Source organism: Sinohyriopsis cumingii, chromosome 4, assembly GCF_028554795.1.
Source record: "Sinohyriopsis cumingii isolate HCF-2022 chromosome 4, ASM2855479v2, whole genome shotgun sequence".
NCBI lineage: Eukaryota > Metazoa > Mollusca > Bivalvia > Unionida > Unionidae > Sinohyriopsis > Sinohyriopsis cumingii.
Genome location: NC_142964.1, coordinates 97,071,821 through 97,089,793, shown reverse-complemented (window position 1 = coordinate 97,089,793; position 17,973 = coordinate 97,071,821). Strand labels below are relative to the sequence as shown.

The 17,973-nt window shown below is 39.5% G+C and overlaps 1 protein-coding gene across 1 annotated transcript; it reads left to right on the top strand.

The window, feature by feature from the left end:
- The first annotated feature begins 571 nt into the window (after positions 1-571).
- Positions 572-6,274, top strand: LOC149801723 (uncharacterized). The gene is made up of 2 exons (XM_089956029.1): positions 572-5,277; positions 5,594-6,274. The coding sequence occupies exon 1, from the start codon at positions 772-774 to the stop codon at positions 4,612-4,614; it is 3,843 nt and encodes a 1,280-aa protein (XP_089812155.1). The 5' UTR covers positions 572-771; the 3' UTR covers positions 4,615-5,277; positions 5,594-6,274.
- The last annotated feature ends 11,699 nt before the right edge of the window (positions 6,275-17,973 follow it).

The following is a 17,973-nucleotide window of genomic DNA, read 5'->3' as shown; positions in this document are numbered from 1 at the left end:
GTTTACTATTTGAGTGAACTATATTCATCTTTCCATTATTGAATCATTTGTGAAATCATTTATCCTGTATTTTAGGGTTACTGAACTAAATTTATTTGTATATTTTTTCCATCTTTGAAACTGTGCGTTTTTATGTTAACTAGATCCAATATTTGGATTATAAATACGCACACATCTTCATAATCCACTACTCATATAAATCGCCATATTAAACCATATATGTGTCGTCAAAACGTGTTCTGTTGTTAATCCGAGATATCCTACCCGGTTATCTTGTTACAAATGGTGTCAGAAGTGGGATCATTTCGGATATAACAGAGCACTGAAATTGTTTTATTATATTTGTATGCTTTTTGACAAAGCACCAAGATTAGGTAGATACCTAATATTACTTTATTTTTTGTATTTAATATTTTTTTTTGTATTTCGTGAAAGGAAATACGGTTTGTGGTAATTACGTGTTTTGTATACAACTGCACTTTAAGGTTGGTCACCACCAAACTTTTGAAATGTCTTCTATGAAAGAACTGGTAGAACTGGGGAAACAGTTTGGTTATGAGGGGGAGTCCCTTAGAAATTTCGTTCGTGAAGAACAAGCCCGGGAGAGGGATCAAAGATTAAAGGAAAAGGAAACCCAGAAGGAAATGATAGAATTAGAGAAGGGTAAGATAGAACTAGAGAAACAGGCTGAGAGGGAAAGGATAGAATGGGAAAGGGAAGCAGAGGGAGAAGTTAGAAAGGGAAAAACAGGTAAGGTCAGAAACTTTAGAGATGGAAGATAGAAATCGGCAGAGGGAACATCTAAGAAATTCTGAGCTATTGCAAGCTAAAAAAGAGGGGGAACATGATGTTAAACTGAGAGGTCCAAAATTGCCCCCATTTGAAGACGATAAAGATAATATGGATAGTTATCTAAATAGGTTTGAGAGGTATGCTACGGTACAAAAATGGAAGAAAGACGATTGGCCGCTCCATCTTAGCGCGTTATTGAAAGGTAAAGCGTTAGACGTGTATTCGCGTTTATCCACGGCCGATTCGCTCAATTACCCCGTGTTGAAAGAGGCACTTCTCAAGAAATATGAACTAACCGAGCAAGGGTTTCGCAAGAAGTTTAAGTATAGTAAACCAGATAGAGGCGAAACATTCACACAGTTCGTCAGTAGGACTTGCAATTATTTGCAGCGATGGGTGGAATGTGGTAAAGTCGTCAAGACATTTGAGGGTCTTGTCGATTTCTTGCTTCGTGACCAATTGTTAACAACTTGTGGCAAGGAGTTATATTTATTCTTGAAGGAAAGATCCTTCACAAATGTACATGAAATGGCCACACAGGCGGATTTGTTCGCCGAAGCTCGGGGAGGTTCGCAGAATGTCATCACGCGAGATGTCAAAGGTGGGAATCAGGTCAACGACAGAAAACCTAGGGAACCTGAAAAATCTGGTAGGAGTAACCAGGGGAAGCGGAGTGACATGCAATGTTTCATTTGCAAAGAAGTGGGTCATATCTCCCACTATTGTCCTAAGCGGAAGGGACCAGTCCAGAAAGTAGCGGTAGCCATTAGAGGCAGAAGATCGGTAAATGGAAAACTTAATGTTTCCCAGCAAGTTAAGCGGAAAGCGGCGCGTGAACCGGTGGTGCGTTCAGAGATCAGTCGCGATGTGATCCAATCAATCGGCACGTGTATTTTTCCAGAGGCACGGGTGCCGACCGCAAACGGCACTGTTAACGGACAAGAAGTCACCGTTCTACGAGACACGGGATGCACTACTGTAGTCGTGAAACGGAGCTTAGTCCGCGATGATCATTTGCTTGGGGTTAAATCACCTTGCATGTTGCTTGACCAGACAATCGACCACGTTCCAGTTGCAAGGATAATGATAGATACACCTTTCTTGACCGGGACTGTGGAAGCTTTATGCGTAGCCAACCCGATCTATGAACTGACGATTGGCAACGTACCGGGTTCTAGACTTCCAACCATAGCAGATTTCCGATTCCCTATCATCCAGGCAGTGCAAACTAGGGCTCAGGTAAAGGAGGAAAATAAACCTTTGCGTAAGTTAAAAGTACCGGAAGCCATTACTGATATATCCTGCGAAGAATTCCAAAATGAGCAAAAACGTGACGCGTCTTTACGTGCAGCCTCTGAGAAGGCATTAACGGATACCGTGAGAAAGTGTAAGAACGGGGGTTCCTCTAAATTCCTTGTTCGAAAGGGTTTAATGTACAGGGAGTACTCTACATCGGATAGGAAGTTCTTGCAATTAGTGGTTCCCCAGAAATTTAGGGCACATGTATTAAAGGTCGCGCAGGAGTCGAGTATGGCAGGTCATTTAGGCGTAAAGAAAACAACGGATAGGGTATTAAGAGAATTTTATTGGCCTGGCGTCAATAGCGACATAGCGCGGTTCTGTCGCTCGTGCGACGTTTGCCAGAAGACGATCTCTAAAGGCAGGGTAACTAGAGTACCGTTAGGTCAGATGCCTTTGATAGATACTCCGTTCAAACGAGTAGCCATCGACATTGTAGGACCAGTATTTCCGCATACAGATCGGAAAAACCGATACATCTTGACACTGGTAGATTACGCTACCAGATATCCAGAAGCCATAGCTTTGCCATCAATTGAAACCGAACGTGTAGCCGAAGCGCTCGTAGACATGTTCAGCAGGGTCGGAGTGCCCGAAGAGGTTCTTACGGATTGTGGAGCGCAATTCACCTCAGATCTTATGGCAGAAATTAGTAGGTTGTTGTCCCTTAAACAGTTACGCACAACACCTTACCATCCTATGTGCAATGGATTGGTCGAGAAATTCAACGGCACATTGAAGCAAATGTTGCGGAGAATGTGTGCGGAAAGACCGAAGGATTGGGATAGATATATGAACGCCCTTCTGTTCGCATATCGTGAGGTTGCTCAGGAAAGCTTGGGTTTCTCCCCGTTTGAACTATTGTACGGTAGGACAGTTCGTGGTCCTATGCGCATACTTCGTGAACTGTGGACAGACGAGGTCGCGGACGAAGAAGTTAAGACCACATACCATTATGTAGTTGATTTGCGCGAAAGATTAGAAAGTACTTGTCAAATGGCGCAAGACGAACTCGCGAAATCTAGTCGTAGGTACGCCAAGTACTACAACCGAGGAACTCGGAGTAAAAAGTTTGACGTAGGCGATCAAGTGTTGGTGCTTCTCCCAACGAATAACAACAAGCTGCTAGTCCAATGGAAAGGGCCATATGAAGTCAGACAGGTGAAAGGCGAAATGGATTATATCATTGATATGGAGGGGAAGTCCAAGACATTTCATGCCAATATGCTTAAACTCTACGTAGCGAGACCTGGACAAACGATTGATAAAGGGATTTTGAATGTAGTATGCGTTGCGGTGATAGAGGATAGGTCTGGTGACGAAGCGGAATTCGTCTCCAGCACAGAAATACCCCTTGAATACCCCATGGACGTTGGTAAAGAAAGTATTGACCAGATAAATGTATGCCCTGAGTTATCGGAGGGTCAACGTACACAGATTATGGAGGTTTTGTCCAAATATCCAGATGTGTTCACGGACAGACCAGGCTGTACGGGTCTAATTCGACACGAGATCAAATTGAATACCACTGAGCCTATCAGGATTAAAGGATATCCGATACCCTTTAATGCACGGGAGACAATCAGCGAAGAAGTGATGAAAATGTTAGACCAGGGAGTGATCGAACCTTCAAACTCCCCATACTCGTCCCCCGTGGTGTTAGTCAGAAAGAAAGACGGCACCAACCGGTTTTGCATCGACTTTCGGCAATTAAACAAGATCACCGTATTTGATGCAGAACCAATGCCAGATATGGAAAGTGTATTTTCAAAATTGGCAGGTCATAAATACATTTCCAAATTAGATCTAAGCAAGGGATATTGGCAGATACCCATCGCCGATAATGCCCGCGAGTTAACGGCATTCGCGACTCCCAAAGGACTGTTTCAATTTAAAGTTATGCCTTTCGGTTTAGTCAACGCCGGTGCGTCGTGCGTTCGTCTCATGCGCAAATTATTAAACGGAACGGAAAACGTCGACAGCTTCGTAGACGACATCTTTGTTTACACGCATACATGGGATGAACATGTTAAGGTATTACGGGATCTGTTCGATAGACTTCACATTGCAAACCTTTCAGTTAGGCCTACTAAGTGTAGCATAGGGTATTCCAGTCTGGAATGTTTGGGACATCTGGTAAGTGGACTAGGCCAGTTGCAACATCATCCAGATAAAATAGGAGCAATCAGGGATGCCCCTAGACCAGAGACAAAAAAACAAATAAGGTCTTTCCTAGGTCTAATCGGGTTCTACAGGAAATTCGTCCCCAACTTTTCGGCTATTGCCAGCCCATTAACGGATTTGACTAGGAAGGGGCAACCGAATAAAGTTTCATGGGGTGTATGCCAGGAAAAAGCGTTTAACACTCTAAAACACAAACTGGTAAGTGCACCAATTTTAAAGTTGCCGGAAATAGATAAACCTTTTGTACTGAGGACTGATGCGTCCGATACGGGTCTTGGGGCTGTTTTGCTACAGGAGCAAGGGGGGGGGGATGAAATTGCCCATTGCTTATGCAAGTAGGAAATTGCTCCCTAGAGAGGAAAAGTACTCCGTGATTGAAAAGGAGTGCCTAGGTTTAGTATGGGGAATAGGAAAATTCCATACATATCTTTTTGGGAGGGAGTTTACCTTGCAAACGGACCATCAGCCGCTTTTATATTTGAATAAAGCAAAGGTCACCAATGCAAGATTGATGCGTTGGGCGTTGTCTTTGCAACCATACAGTTTTCGAATCGAGGCAATTCGAGGGTCAGAAAATGTGGGAGCTGATTTTTTTAAGTAGGGTGTAAGTAGCAAATCATTTCGTTCGGTCTGAAAATTGGAAGTTTTAATAATGATTCATTGTTCACATTCCGTGATTGTTCTAAAAGTGATACCACTTTTTTTTTAGGGGGGAGGTATTGTCACGGAATGGTGTAAAGGTTGTTAATTAGATACATGTACTCGGGTTTCGTTTCTTTTCGCTGTACAACGATGCCCGAGGGTGATTATATCAGGGTCTATTGTATTTCGAAATCGTGAGTACGATTCGTCCTGTACCACACGTGCAAGGTGCCTTTGATAAAGAATAACGAAAATTCTAAAGGTATAAATACGTTACTGCATGTAAAGGACCTTTACAATACTAATGGTTTTGACAGCAAGCGGCCTGCTAAAAGGATTCGCACAACTCCAGCTGTAGGGGTAGGTAATTTTTGGGTTTTAAGTGATAACTAGTGTATTACCATATTTGCCTTTGCATGTTTGTTAGTTTTCTTTACATACCATAATGCGTGCATTTTTTATTCTTGTTGCGACGTAGTGCAGGACTTATATTGGTAATGTAAAGCTACATTTTTTAAAAGAATTGTTTACTATTGTCTTGTCAAGCAGGGTTAGGTTTACTATTGAACCTGTTTTGTAATTGCCATAATAAGTTAATCTTTTTAACTTACCATGTATAACGTCCTTACGTTATGTCTGTAACAAGTTTAGTACACTGTATCGGGTATATTTTCAGCTGAGTGTTTTGATGGTAGGAATATCCGGGGTGTCCGGTGTTGTCAGAGGGTAGAAACGTCCGTGTGTCCGGAGCGTTTAAGGTGCCGGAGCGTCTAATGTCTGGCGTCCGGAATGTCAAGAGTGACTAAGGTGACCCAGCTGTAGAGCCGTCAAAGGACCAGGGGGTCCGGAGGGTCTAATATTTCAAGTGTCCGGAGGGTCTAATATTTCAAGTGATCATAGTATTCCGAGGGTCCGGAGTCTATATTGGTTGTGAAATTGATTCAGAGGAGCTGTGGAGCGGATAAGGTGCACGGGTGACGGAGTGCATCTCCACACATGTATTTTTAGCTGTATGCTAATTTTGGGTTAGTAAGACCCAGTGTATTATTCAGGACTGGAAGGATAGATTGTATATCCGTTCTTGTTTAGTGACATAATTTCGCTACCTGAGCGAATACATTTTTTTTACTATGTGTAAACGCTTACATTGTTTACTATTTGAGTGAACTATATTCATCTTTCCATTATTGAATCATTTGTGAAATCATTTATCCTGTATTTTAGGGTTACTGAACTAAATTTATTTGTATATTTTTTCCATCTTTGAAACTGTGCGTTTTTATGTTAAATAGATCCAATATTTGGATTATAAATACGCACACATCTTCATAATCCACTACTCATATAAATCGCCATATTAAACCATATATGTCGTCAAAACGTGTTCTGTTGTTAATCCGAGATATCCCACCCGGTTATCTTGTTACAAAGGTACACGGTAGAGAACTTAAATTGCGCAGAACCATTTATATTTTTTTTCAGTCGCGCTGACCTTGAGCCTAGACCTTCTGACCCCGCCTACTTTACTTCAGGTGCAAGACATACTCAAAGTTTGGTGTAAATGTGCCATTTTGAACTATGTTAATGTGAATTTTTGTGCGGGAACAATTTGTATTATTTTAGTCAGTGACTTTGACTTTTAGACCATCAAAATGATAGGCTTGTTTCTTTCACCAAAAAGAATGCATCTGAAAAGCTTGGTAGACGTAGGTGCTTGTGGAAACTGAAGTAATGGTGCAGAAACGGATGTATTAATGGGGAGACAAAATATCGCTGGAGAGACAGACGAACAGGGTCATGGCATAATAGGCTCTACCAACAAGCTGGAGTATAAGAACCAAAAAGCGCTATTTACAATAGTAAGAATATATTCATTTGCATATCAACGTGTATAGCTGACGATTTACTGTTACATAAACTAAGCTTCACAGCAATCAACTAAAACTGCAATAGCTGCATTTAGATTATGCCATACATTGCAAACAGCTGCAAGTAACAAAGGACTATAGGTTAAACAAAACTCCCGACAATTTTTTATATGTTTATTTTCAGATAATCATAATCTGTAGTATGTTTCACAGCAATCAATATAAACGTCACAAATACAGAACGACAGGTTCCTTTCAAAAGATCCCTTTGCACATTGTATAATGCATCAGGACAACATATGGGTGATAATTCTAATAAAAATTAAAATTGCGTGATCGACGTAATTTCTCAACGAGTGCATCATCAGATGATGACCATAAAATTTATCAAGTTTCGTGACTATCCATCAAACACTGAGGGTCTAGATTCGCTAATAAGACTGTGCTGTACACTGTTTTAGGCTACAAGACAAAAAGGCAAATAACTCGTGCAAAACTTGATGGAGTAAAGTGCATTGTCGATGTCAGCTTCGTAGGTGATGACTAAAATAGTTCGTGGGAGTCCATGAAAACAAAACTGCTGGACTTGATGCGGAAACTAGATTATGTAATACTTTGCATTAAGCAGGACGATATAAAGTGAATAACTGGGACAGAAATTGCCGAAAGAAAGTGGTCTGCAGATATCTTCAGGTGACAATTATAAGAGCAGCTTTTATGACAATATATGATAAACTACGGGATAAACTGCACTAATGAAATTGTGTCACCCACTGCATTAAGCTTTGTAAGAATACCAAATGGGCAATAACAAGAACAAAACTTGCGGAACCAAAATAATCTGTCAATATGCGCATGTGAAAACATATTCTGGACCATAGAGAGCAATCATGGGTCCTGGGGTAAGAAATACCTAGTTCTTGTTCAAATTTTTTTCTTTTCTTTTATATTATTAAAGTGTTGTTCTGCCCGAGACCCCTTACGGGCCCGAGCCCCGAGCATATATCCCCGGTTGCCCCCTCCTCATATCGGCCCGGAACATATTTTATTTGATAAACTTTTTTTTGGAGATTACATGCTATATAGTATAGGAGATGAAAGATTAGAACGAAAGTCATAGGCTTACAATTTTGTCCCCTTTTACGATACAAAAATTGTAAATAAATATGAATCTATGGCGAAAGATATTAAGTTTTATTGACACAAATAATTCAATTATTGAGTATCCAAAGTGAAGCGTGTTTTTGACAAAATAATAGCATGATACCAATATATATATAAAGCACGAAGATGAACAAGTAGGGAGTAGGTGAAGGACACGCATAAAGAAAGAAAAGAAGCTGAAATATGTCAAACATTGCGTACAAAGAATCCAAATATGTCAAACATTGCGTACAAAGAATCCAAATATGTCAAACATTGCGTACAAAATTGAGAATATAGAGAGGAAAGAAAGGGGATAAACAAAAATAAATAAATAAATAATTAAAATTTAAAAAAGAAACAAAAAGTGAGATTAAAGTGAACAGTACTTCCTTCTATAGCGAATCGTTGCGGAGATGATGGGGAATCATCCGGAAGAAATAAAGAGAAATTGCTATATTTATCTGCTCATGACCAGTAGAATTGCATGTGTGTTAGCAATATATGCGCGTCAGTAAAGCTTTTTGACTTTTCAATTTCTGAACGACATCTAAAATACAAATGTTTGCTAAATACGAAAGATTTGTATCACCATACAGAAAGCATTGTATCACCGTACAAATGGTATTTAAAGTCAGACTACCGTATGGTATGAAGAACTGAAACAAATAAACGGAACAAAAAAAAAAGAAAGTGGTGTGAACTTTTTACAGATCTACATCTGCAAAACATATACATATGTTCTAAATATGCACATGTTCAGTTGATGCCAATAATATTTATCAAGTTTATGTGAATCCATCAAAAACTACGTGACTATTTTCGCTGATGAAATTGTGCCACACGAAAAGACATACAGACGGACACAAGCAAGTCTATATACCCCACCTCTGTAATAAATCTATGACAAAAAATAAAATCTAAACTCGAAATAGAATCGATTTCCTTTTGAAATAAAATAAAAAATTTTAAGACTTGGTAATGATTCATACTTGAACCGATTAAATAGTGTTTGTCAGGACATGGACTAATAAATCCTGTACACAAAGACCTAGTGGCATTATCAACTACCTTTAAATGAGATACCGAAGGTAGACAAGCAATGTTGACCCATTATTGTATTATATTTGCCTTAGTAGAAATATAAATTTAGGATGTGTGTGTGTGTGTGTGTGTGATTTAGATTTTTAACGTAGCTTTAACAATTTAGGATAAACAAAAAACAAACAAACTTGTCATTACTACTATTTATTTCTCTGCAAGCAGTGTACAAGTGCAGTAGCAGCAGCAGAAGTAGTAGTAGTAAACAGTAGTAGTAAGTAGTAATAAACTATATTTTTATAGGTACAAGTCCCATAGTAGTAGTAGTAGTAGTAGTAAGTAGTAATAAACTGTATTTTTTATAGGTACAAGTCCCATAGTAGTAGTAGTAGTAGTAGTAAGTAGTAATAAACTGTATTTTTATAGGTACAAGTCCCATAGTAGTAGTAGTAGTAGTAGTAAGTAGTAATAAACTGTATTTTTATAGGTACAAGTGCCATAGTAGTAGTAGTAGTAAGTAGTAATAAACTGTATTTTTATAGGTACAAGTCCCATAGTAGTAGTAGTAGTAGTAGTATTAGTAGTAAGTAGTAATAAACTGTATTTTTATAGGTACAAGTCCCATAGTAGTAGTAGTAGTAGTAGTAAGTAGTAATAAACTGTATTTTTATAGGTACAAGTCCCATAGTAGTAGTAATAAACTGTATTTTTATAGGTACAAGTCCCATAGTAGTAGTAATAAACTGTATTTTTATAGGTACAAGTCCCATAGTAGTAGTAGTAATCTGTATTATTAGAGGTACATCTATTATCATATATATATATATATATATATATATATATATATATATATATATATATATATATATATATATATATATATATATATATATATATATATATACACACACACACACCCCCCTTTACAACTTTCTGTTACAATCTATTCTTTAAAAAGAAAGCTACTGAACAGAAACAAGCACTAAGAAAATTAATGTGTCTTTTGACAAAATACCTATCTACAAAACAGATAACGATATTTATCAATCGATGCTTTAACACACATTCATAGCCATGCATTCTTGCACGTGCGACACTATTTAACGCCTTATAATCACACAAACAGAAAATAATTGTTTGTATGTTCACTGTTAAAAGTATTCTTAATGTTCACACATAGGAAAAAAGAAAAATACGTCACTACATTTGTAACAACAATTGTACTCAGACTTATTTCTAACAGAGTGGGAGTGGAAGCTTGAGTAAAAGTAACTGAGAATTATTTAGGTTACTGATTTTGAAAAATATTATTCTGGAATCATATTCAAAATTTTTGAACAAAAGTATTTTAAAAAGAAGAAAGTAATTTTTTTTAAATAATCATATATTGTGAACGTCAGAGCCAAAGTGCGTCTGCAAAACTCAAATAACAAACTGTATTGCTAGCGTTCCGTAGGGTTATAACTCAAATATTCACATGTTGATAATATACTTCGGAAAAAGATCATTTGCCCACAGGTAAATCATCGTGTCCTACTAGCATGCACGTGTGCACATATTACAGTAGATATCCAATAAATGATGAGATAAAGCATGAGTCATTTACAGATTTACCATTCCTGTTCAAAAGTAGATATCAAATAAATGAAGAGATAAAGCACGAGTAGTTTATAGATTTACCATTGCTGTTAAAAATTAGATATCCAATAAATGAAGAGATAAAGCAAGAGCCGTTTATAGATTTACCATATCCAATAAATGCAGAGATAAAGCATGAGTCATTTAGAGATTTACTACTCCTGTTAAAAGTAGATATTGAATAAATGAAGAGATAAAGCAGGAGTCATTTAGAGATTTACCATAACCAATAAATGCAGAGATAAAGCATGAGACCATTATAGATTTACTATTACTGTTAAAAATTAGATATCCAATAAATGAAGAGATATAGCACGAGTCGTTTAGAGATTTACCATATCCAATAAATGCAGAGATAAAGCATGAGTCATTTAGAGATTTACTATTCCTGTTAAAAAGTAGATATCGAATAAATGAAGAGATAAAGCACGAGTCATTTAGAGATTTACCATATCCGATAAATGCAGAGATAAAGCATGAGACATTTATAGATTTACTATTCCTGTTAAACAAATAGATAAAAAAAAGAAGAGATACAGCACGAGTCGCTTATAGATTTACCATTCCTGTTAAAAAGTAGATATCCTAGAAATGAAGAGATAAAAGTAGTGAAGTGGGGCACCCTACGGACAATGGAAATTCCACTCAAAACACCCCTGGGTCACTCTACGGACAATGGAAATTTAACATGGCGAAAAATCGTGGGTCAATCTACGGACAAGGGGAATTTAACATGGGAATAAATCGTGGGTCACTCTACGGACAAGGGGAATTTAACATGGGATTTTTTTTCTTTAAATTTTAAAAAAATTTTTTTTAAAAAAGGGGTAGGCAATGGAAAGGCTATCTCTTTTCGAGAAATATGGCTGGCCCTGAAAAGGGCCTTTGGGTTTTTTCTTCTTCTTCTTTTAACTTCTTAACTTCTTCCACCATCCTCTTATTTTGTCCATCATTCCTTTCTTCTTTTTCTTTTCTGTTTCCGGCAACCAGTCCGGGTGACCCATGGCTCGGAACTTCTCTTGGATTTTCATCCAGTTTGCATTTAGTTTCTCTAGTTCTTCCTTTTTCTTTCTATTTTCTTCTTCTTTTCTTTCCTTTGACCACTTTTCTTTGATCTTCTTGACCTCTTCGGTCAGCACATTCCTCATTACTTCTTCCGCTTTCTTAAGCTTGTCTAAGCCCCACTTCACAAAAGACCAATCTGTCCATTCCTCAATGTCTTCTAAAAAACACCTTACACTTGTCACATAAACTATCGCTTCTTTCAACTTACCCACTTTCACATACGGTGGGTTAATTAAACCTCTGATTCTCTTCTCCTCATCCTCTATCATTTCTTTTACTATATCGATGGCTAAGTGGAGGCTGGTTACTTGTCTTGAGACGAAGTCTTTTGTCACTGCATGCCTCCATTCCTGTTCAAGCCTTTCTGCTACATTCAATCCATCCACCATCCAATACCAACTTCCCATAAGGTTGTTGTACAAAGCTGAAGCTGCTGGCATCTTCTTGTTTGCTTATTCCGTAGAATGGGCTCCAATGGCAAACACTGTTAGTTTTATACTTAAAGCGCGAACGTGAAGGAAAACATCCCCCTAAAAACATAAAATTAATATTACCTAGATCATGACCAAACAAAGCGCGTACGTGAAGGAAAACATCCCCCTACTTTCTCATTTCATATAATAAAACCCTAACTTTACTCTTCACATACGCTAAGAAACCCATAATCTACTATTCACACAAACATACCTAAGCTCTTACAAACACGAACACACAAACTCATACCCTCACACTATCTTAAAAAAGAGTTAGTGTTTATTTTCACACTACTCTACCTACTCACATTGGCAAATTAATAGTTATTTCTTTTCTGGACTATTGGGTAGCCCTGAAAAGGGCTGTTTTTTTAAACTCCAGATGCACCTATCTAATGGTTGCACCTTCCTGGCCTGGCGCCGCACACGCATCTTCTTCCCCAGTCTTCTTTCACCTTTCTTCTGGGGAGCGCAGAGGGAGGATGATTCGCTTCAGCAGCCCAATCCTCTGTTTCAGGAATATTAAACGACATCATCTCTTCTCTTTTCTTTTCCTCCTCTTCCCTCTGTCTTCTCTCCTCTTCTTCCTTCTTTATTCTTGCTTCTTCTACGATAGCCTCCGCTGATAGTTCGTTTACTATCCGCCTGGCATATTCCAGGTGCATCTGGAGTTCTAACAGTTTCACTATTCTGCTAGTCATTCTTCTGGCTGTGTTGATCAATCAACAAGGGTAGTTGGACTGCCGAACGAGTTTCAATTTATACTGAAAGCGCGAACGTGAAGGAAAACATCCCCCTAAAAACATAAAATTCATCTTACCTAGATCATGACCAAAAAAACAACAACAACGCGCGGACCTAAAAGAAACACTCGCTCACTTTTTTATGCTACCCATCACTTCAATAGACTATCCACATACTCAAAGCAATCCAATCTAACCCCAAATATACACCTCAAGCAGCCCAAAAAAAAACAAACTAACATCATTTTAATCTACTATCCACACCAACCTACTTTATCACTTACAAACACTAACACATACCCTCAAAATTTTTAAGAAAGAGTTAGTGTTTATTTTCACACTTCTCTACCTACACACATTGGCAAATGGATCATTACTTCTTTTCTAGAGTATTGGGGTAGCCCTGAAAAGGGCTGTTTTTTTGTTGTTTTTTTTTTTTTTTGCTATGGCATTCTTTTTTTAGTTTCTAAGAATGCGATGTCCTCTGAGGATAGACTTTCTGGCAATAGGTCTGCTTCTTCGGAAAGAGAAGAAGAATTCTTTGGTGTCGATACGACAATCGACAAAGCCTCTGTCAGCTTCAGGTTGTTGCTGCTGCTGTTGTTGTTGCTGCTGTTGTTGCTGTCTCTGAAGTCTGTACTTCTCTGTCCATTCTTCTTTTTCCTTGTTCATTTCTTCTCTGAAGAGCTCTTCTATCAGGTCTTCAGTGATTTTTAACATTCTCACATTCTCTATTTCTTCTGGCTTCGGTATCAGACTGTGTCTGACCCTATGCAAATTCACGTAGGCTTCGTTGAGCTTAGCTAGTTTGGAGCACATCTTCTTAGGAGGATGAGTCGACAATGGATGGCTAGACTGGGAACAACCCGGTTCTTAAAGTTAAAGCGCGGACGTGAAGGAAAACATCCCCCCACACGGTTTTCGAGCCGCAACGTTCATGAGAGGGATAGTAAGAAATGAAAGAGCATCAATCCAATATTCTTATAGCTAAACAAACCACAAAGGCATTTTTTTTTTCAAAACACAACATTTTTTTATTCAAAAATCACTTAACACTAAACAACAACAACTCTAACATTTTTTAACATTAATCCAACACTATAACATCTAACAATTTTTTTCAAATCACAAACATTTTTTCTTCAAATACGATCTACTTTAAACAAGGCTGACAACGTTGTGAATGAAACTGTGATTTCCACTGTTGGAAATCATTAGGCCATTGATGGACACTACGTTTCCTAGCTTGAGACAAAAGATAAGCATAATGGTCACAAAACCATCGATCTACTTTCACATCGTTTCTAGCAGAAGAACGAGGATCAAAATGAGTCACTAAATGTTCTAAGGAATAGCCCAGGCTGCGATGATGCAGAAAATACACACAGTACTGTCCACACACCAAGGAATCTGTGCCTTGTAATTTCACGTTATTGAATCGGGTGGTTTGAGCATTTCTTCTCATAAAGTCGATGATATCGTCTTCCAAAGGGGGCAATCCGTACGAATCGAAATATTCCACACATCCTTCTTGAGGAAAGTAGACGGCTACCCAGTGGGTTCCTGGGAGATGACTTTCGTCCGTGTTGATCACGTAAGCTTGATGGTCTTTAGGTTTGCGATGAGGGAGTTCATCTTTAGCACAGACGACAGGATTCCAAGAAGCCGTATACGAACTATGGTTCAAAAGGTAATAAAGTTCCCAGGTATCCATTGATTTGTGTTTTTTTTTTCTTCTTCACAGGTAATAATAAGTCGTCAATTCGATTCTGACTTTTTGCTTGAAAATGTCTGACGAATAAACGGTTATTCGTTCTGTTTCCTCACTCTGATTCAGGAGAGCTTCGATACGATGGATCTCTTGAGTGGTTAATGGTGGACAAGAATGTTCACGCAAGTCTTTATACCACTGGTGCAACACGTCTTTGTTTGAGATGAGACTCCAAGCTTCGTCCAGATACTCGTCCAATTTTTCTTCTTGACTCAACATCAGGCATTTATCGTGTTGAATTTGACTGGGATGATCGTTTTGACATCCATAACAATTTTTCTTGATCAATTCCGTCATTTTGTCGACCAAGTGTTTGGCAAAACAGGAGACTAAATGGGCTTCTTGTTCTGGCCATCTCGACTTCATTATTATCACTTCTTCTTCTTCCACAGTCTCCTCACATTTCATGTCCAAAGTTTCTTCACTAGGTAAAGAGGGATAACAGTCTTCCATGACTTCTAGTAATCTAGAATGACTTCTCTCAAACTGTTGATTTCTATGGTATTGTCAAATTCTGCATACAGGATCACGTTCAACGTTGGATCAGCAGGGTCTCGATTTGCAAACTGAATTTCCACACGAATCTGGCCAGATTTTATAGGGTGGAAATGTCCCTCGTCGCTGCCTTGGTCTGGAGTGAAATCGAAAGCCCACAAAGCGTAGCCTCCTGCATAATCTTCGTACGTAATACCGTGACTGGTATTGGTTCCTAACTGTCCGGTGGCTTCGTACAGGGACAAGTACGATCTCAAGTAATTGTTCTGGGCAAAGTTAGGCTCAAAGGGTCGTGTACACAAGGTCTTGCCGTCACGACTGACTTCGATTTTGGACACGCTAGAGTGTCGAAACTCAAAAGGATTTTCGTTATGAAGTCCATTGAAAGCTGAATTCCTGACGATACCAACGATCAAACGCTTGGGTAACTGTCCTTGGAACAGATGATCTTCGATCATGGATCGCTGTCCAACAGGAATGGTGAACGTTTTCACTTCCACACGTCGTATGGGATACTTGGCGGTCGTTCTGCTCAACGTCTGACTGATGTCGTTTCCCACTTTAGGTAACACTTCCACACGGCGTACGTAAAGTCTGGCTTCTTGGATAACAGTTTTGTATTCGTTGGCATGGGCCATCAAATGGAAAGCGGCAGTGCTACGATTCAGTCTCAGGCGAATATCAACTCCGTTCAGTAAATACTTTTCTTGTAACCACATGTCCAAATGCAAACGATCCATCAGTTCTAAACTACGTCCTTGCAAAATTTTAGTTCTACGTGTGTTAAACCCCACATTGTGAGGATTGTCATCTTCTGTCAGGGCTGTGTCGCTAAACGTGCCTGCACCTGCCGTGTCAGGTTTCCATACCACGCAAGCATCCAGATGAGTATTCTTGGCTTCTTTTCCGTACGTCAAGAGATTTTCCAAGTAGGCACGATATGGGTAAGTATCCATGCTGCTGCTGACCAGTTTGTTATTCAAGTACAAGTCCACTTCGCTGAACAAGGAATGCATGAAATTGTTGACGGGCGCTACCCTATCATTGGCTCCAGGATTGGTGTTGTCAGTTTTGATCACTTTGACTTTCAAATACAGGTAACTGCTATTCAGATCGATGTAATCTTCGGGTTGTCCTTTGATTTCGAACTCGATGGGAGCGGAATCCGTCAAAGAGGAGACGGGATGAAATTCCACCCACTGGGATTCTTGCATCGTCATCATGGTGGGGGGCATGGCAAACATATCCAGTTCCGTCTTGGAACAAGCACATGACTCTCGGTGCATCATTTTTTCTGTGTCTCAATAATCGAAAACGTCTAAGTCTCGAACGGTTCTTCTTTTCTTGGCTTTTCTAGCTTGAAGTCTGGTGAAAGGGTGTTTTCTTCGTCGTCTCTTTCTGCCTTGTCCTTGCTGAATGCCTGACTCGGTAGCGTGCAGGGCATTTATAGGTGTGTCTCGTCGGCCTAAAATGTCTTTACCCGTTTGCAACAGGACATTTTTGCCTGCCCTCATGAAGGCTTCTTTAGGGTTTTGTTTGTCGATGATGACATTTTGGAGAAATTCTTTGCCTTGCGTCAGTGCCGCATCTTTCAAGGCGTGCAATCCGCGTGTCACCATCGGTTTCAACACCGGGGCCACCGAACGAAAGGCCGATTTTAACATATCTCCTAAACCGTGTCCTCGCTGTCGTGCAACCCCTTGGTACACTGGATACATGACTTGCTTACGAATCGTGAGAGAACCGTTTTCGAAAATGGAGTTTCACCGTGACTTTTCCTTTGGTGAATGGAATATTTTGTCCCAAATCTCCTTTTATAGTAATGTTGACCGTGTCCAAATACGACTTGCTGACCGGCAAATAATGAGGATGGACAAATTCGCGGTGAACGTGGTAAGTGTTTCCACCTTCCTCGTCAGCGTTTGCGGCAGAATCCACTTTGAAAGGAATGACACGCAGTAACGGCACGGAGGTGTGTCCCACCACGTTGTATTCCACCACATCGGAGTACACGAACATCAAATTCAGTCCTTGGTTCAGTTCTACTGGGGTACGAAATAACTTGCTAAAAGACTCGTTGTCGTAAACGATGGGTAATTCGTTGTTCTTGAGTATGCTCATTCTCAGGTTCATGTCTCCGCCCAACATGTCAAACAATTCAGGACAAAATAAAATGGACATGATTTTACTCCGCTCAAATCTCATCGAGAAGCGACGAGCTACTTTGTGGTACTCCATGGTGACACTTATTTTGGCATGCTCCAAAGCTTTCCCAAACACGCCATTAAACTTGGCAGCTATGACGTTGACCAAATGTTGACCACTGAAATAATAACCTGGGGGAATTAAAAAGTGGTAGGTCCATTTTTGAGTTTTCTCATTATAGATTTTATTGTCATACGTGACTTTCTTATTCAACTCCTGTTGCAATGACTCGTCATGAACTTCCACATTAAAAAAATTTTGATTGGGAATGACATTGAGGACTTGGGTCGGGTGAATGATTTCCACTAAAGCCACTTCCCAATGGGCTTCGTGATCTAAGGGGATGGCCTGAGGTAATTTGGCCGTGTAACAGCACAACGTGTTGTGGGGAAACACCTCCATGGAACTGTCACTGGGTAAGGTTAAGTAAAATTGGTTTTGGTGACTCATAATTCCAGAGTTCTGTGGCTGTCCGAGGGAATATTAGTGGATGTCAGAGGTGTGTCTCCGCCCAAAATGGGGTTCTGGTTGTGGTTGTTGGAGTGGTGACTGGCACTGGCACTGGACACAACGTTCCCGTTCGAGGAGAATTTCAGGGAGGGATTGGGAAGCAG

Excerpts from the sequence above, each read along its gene's own strand:
- LOC149801723 (XM_089956029.1), top strand. The coding sequence starts at position 772 with ATGGAAGATAGAAATCGGCAGAGGGAACATCTAAGAAATTCTGAGCTA.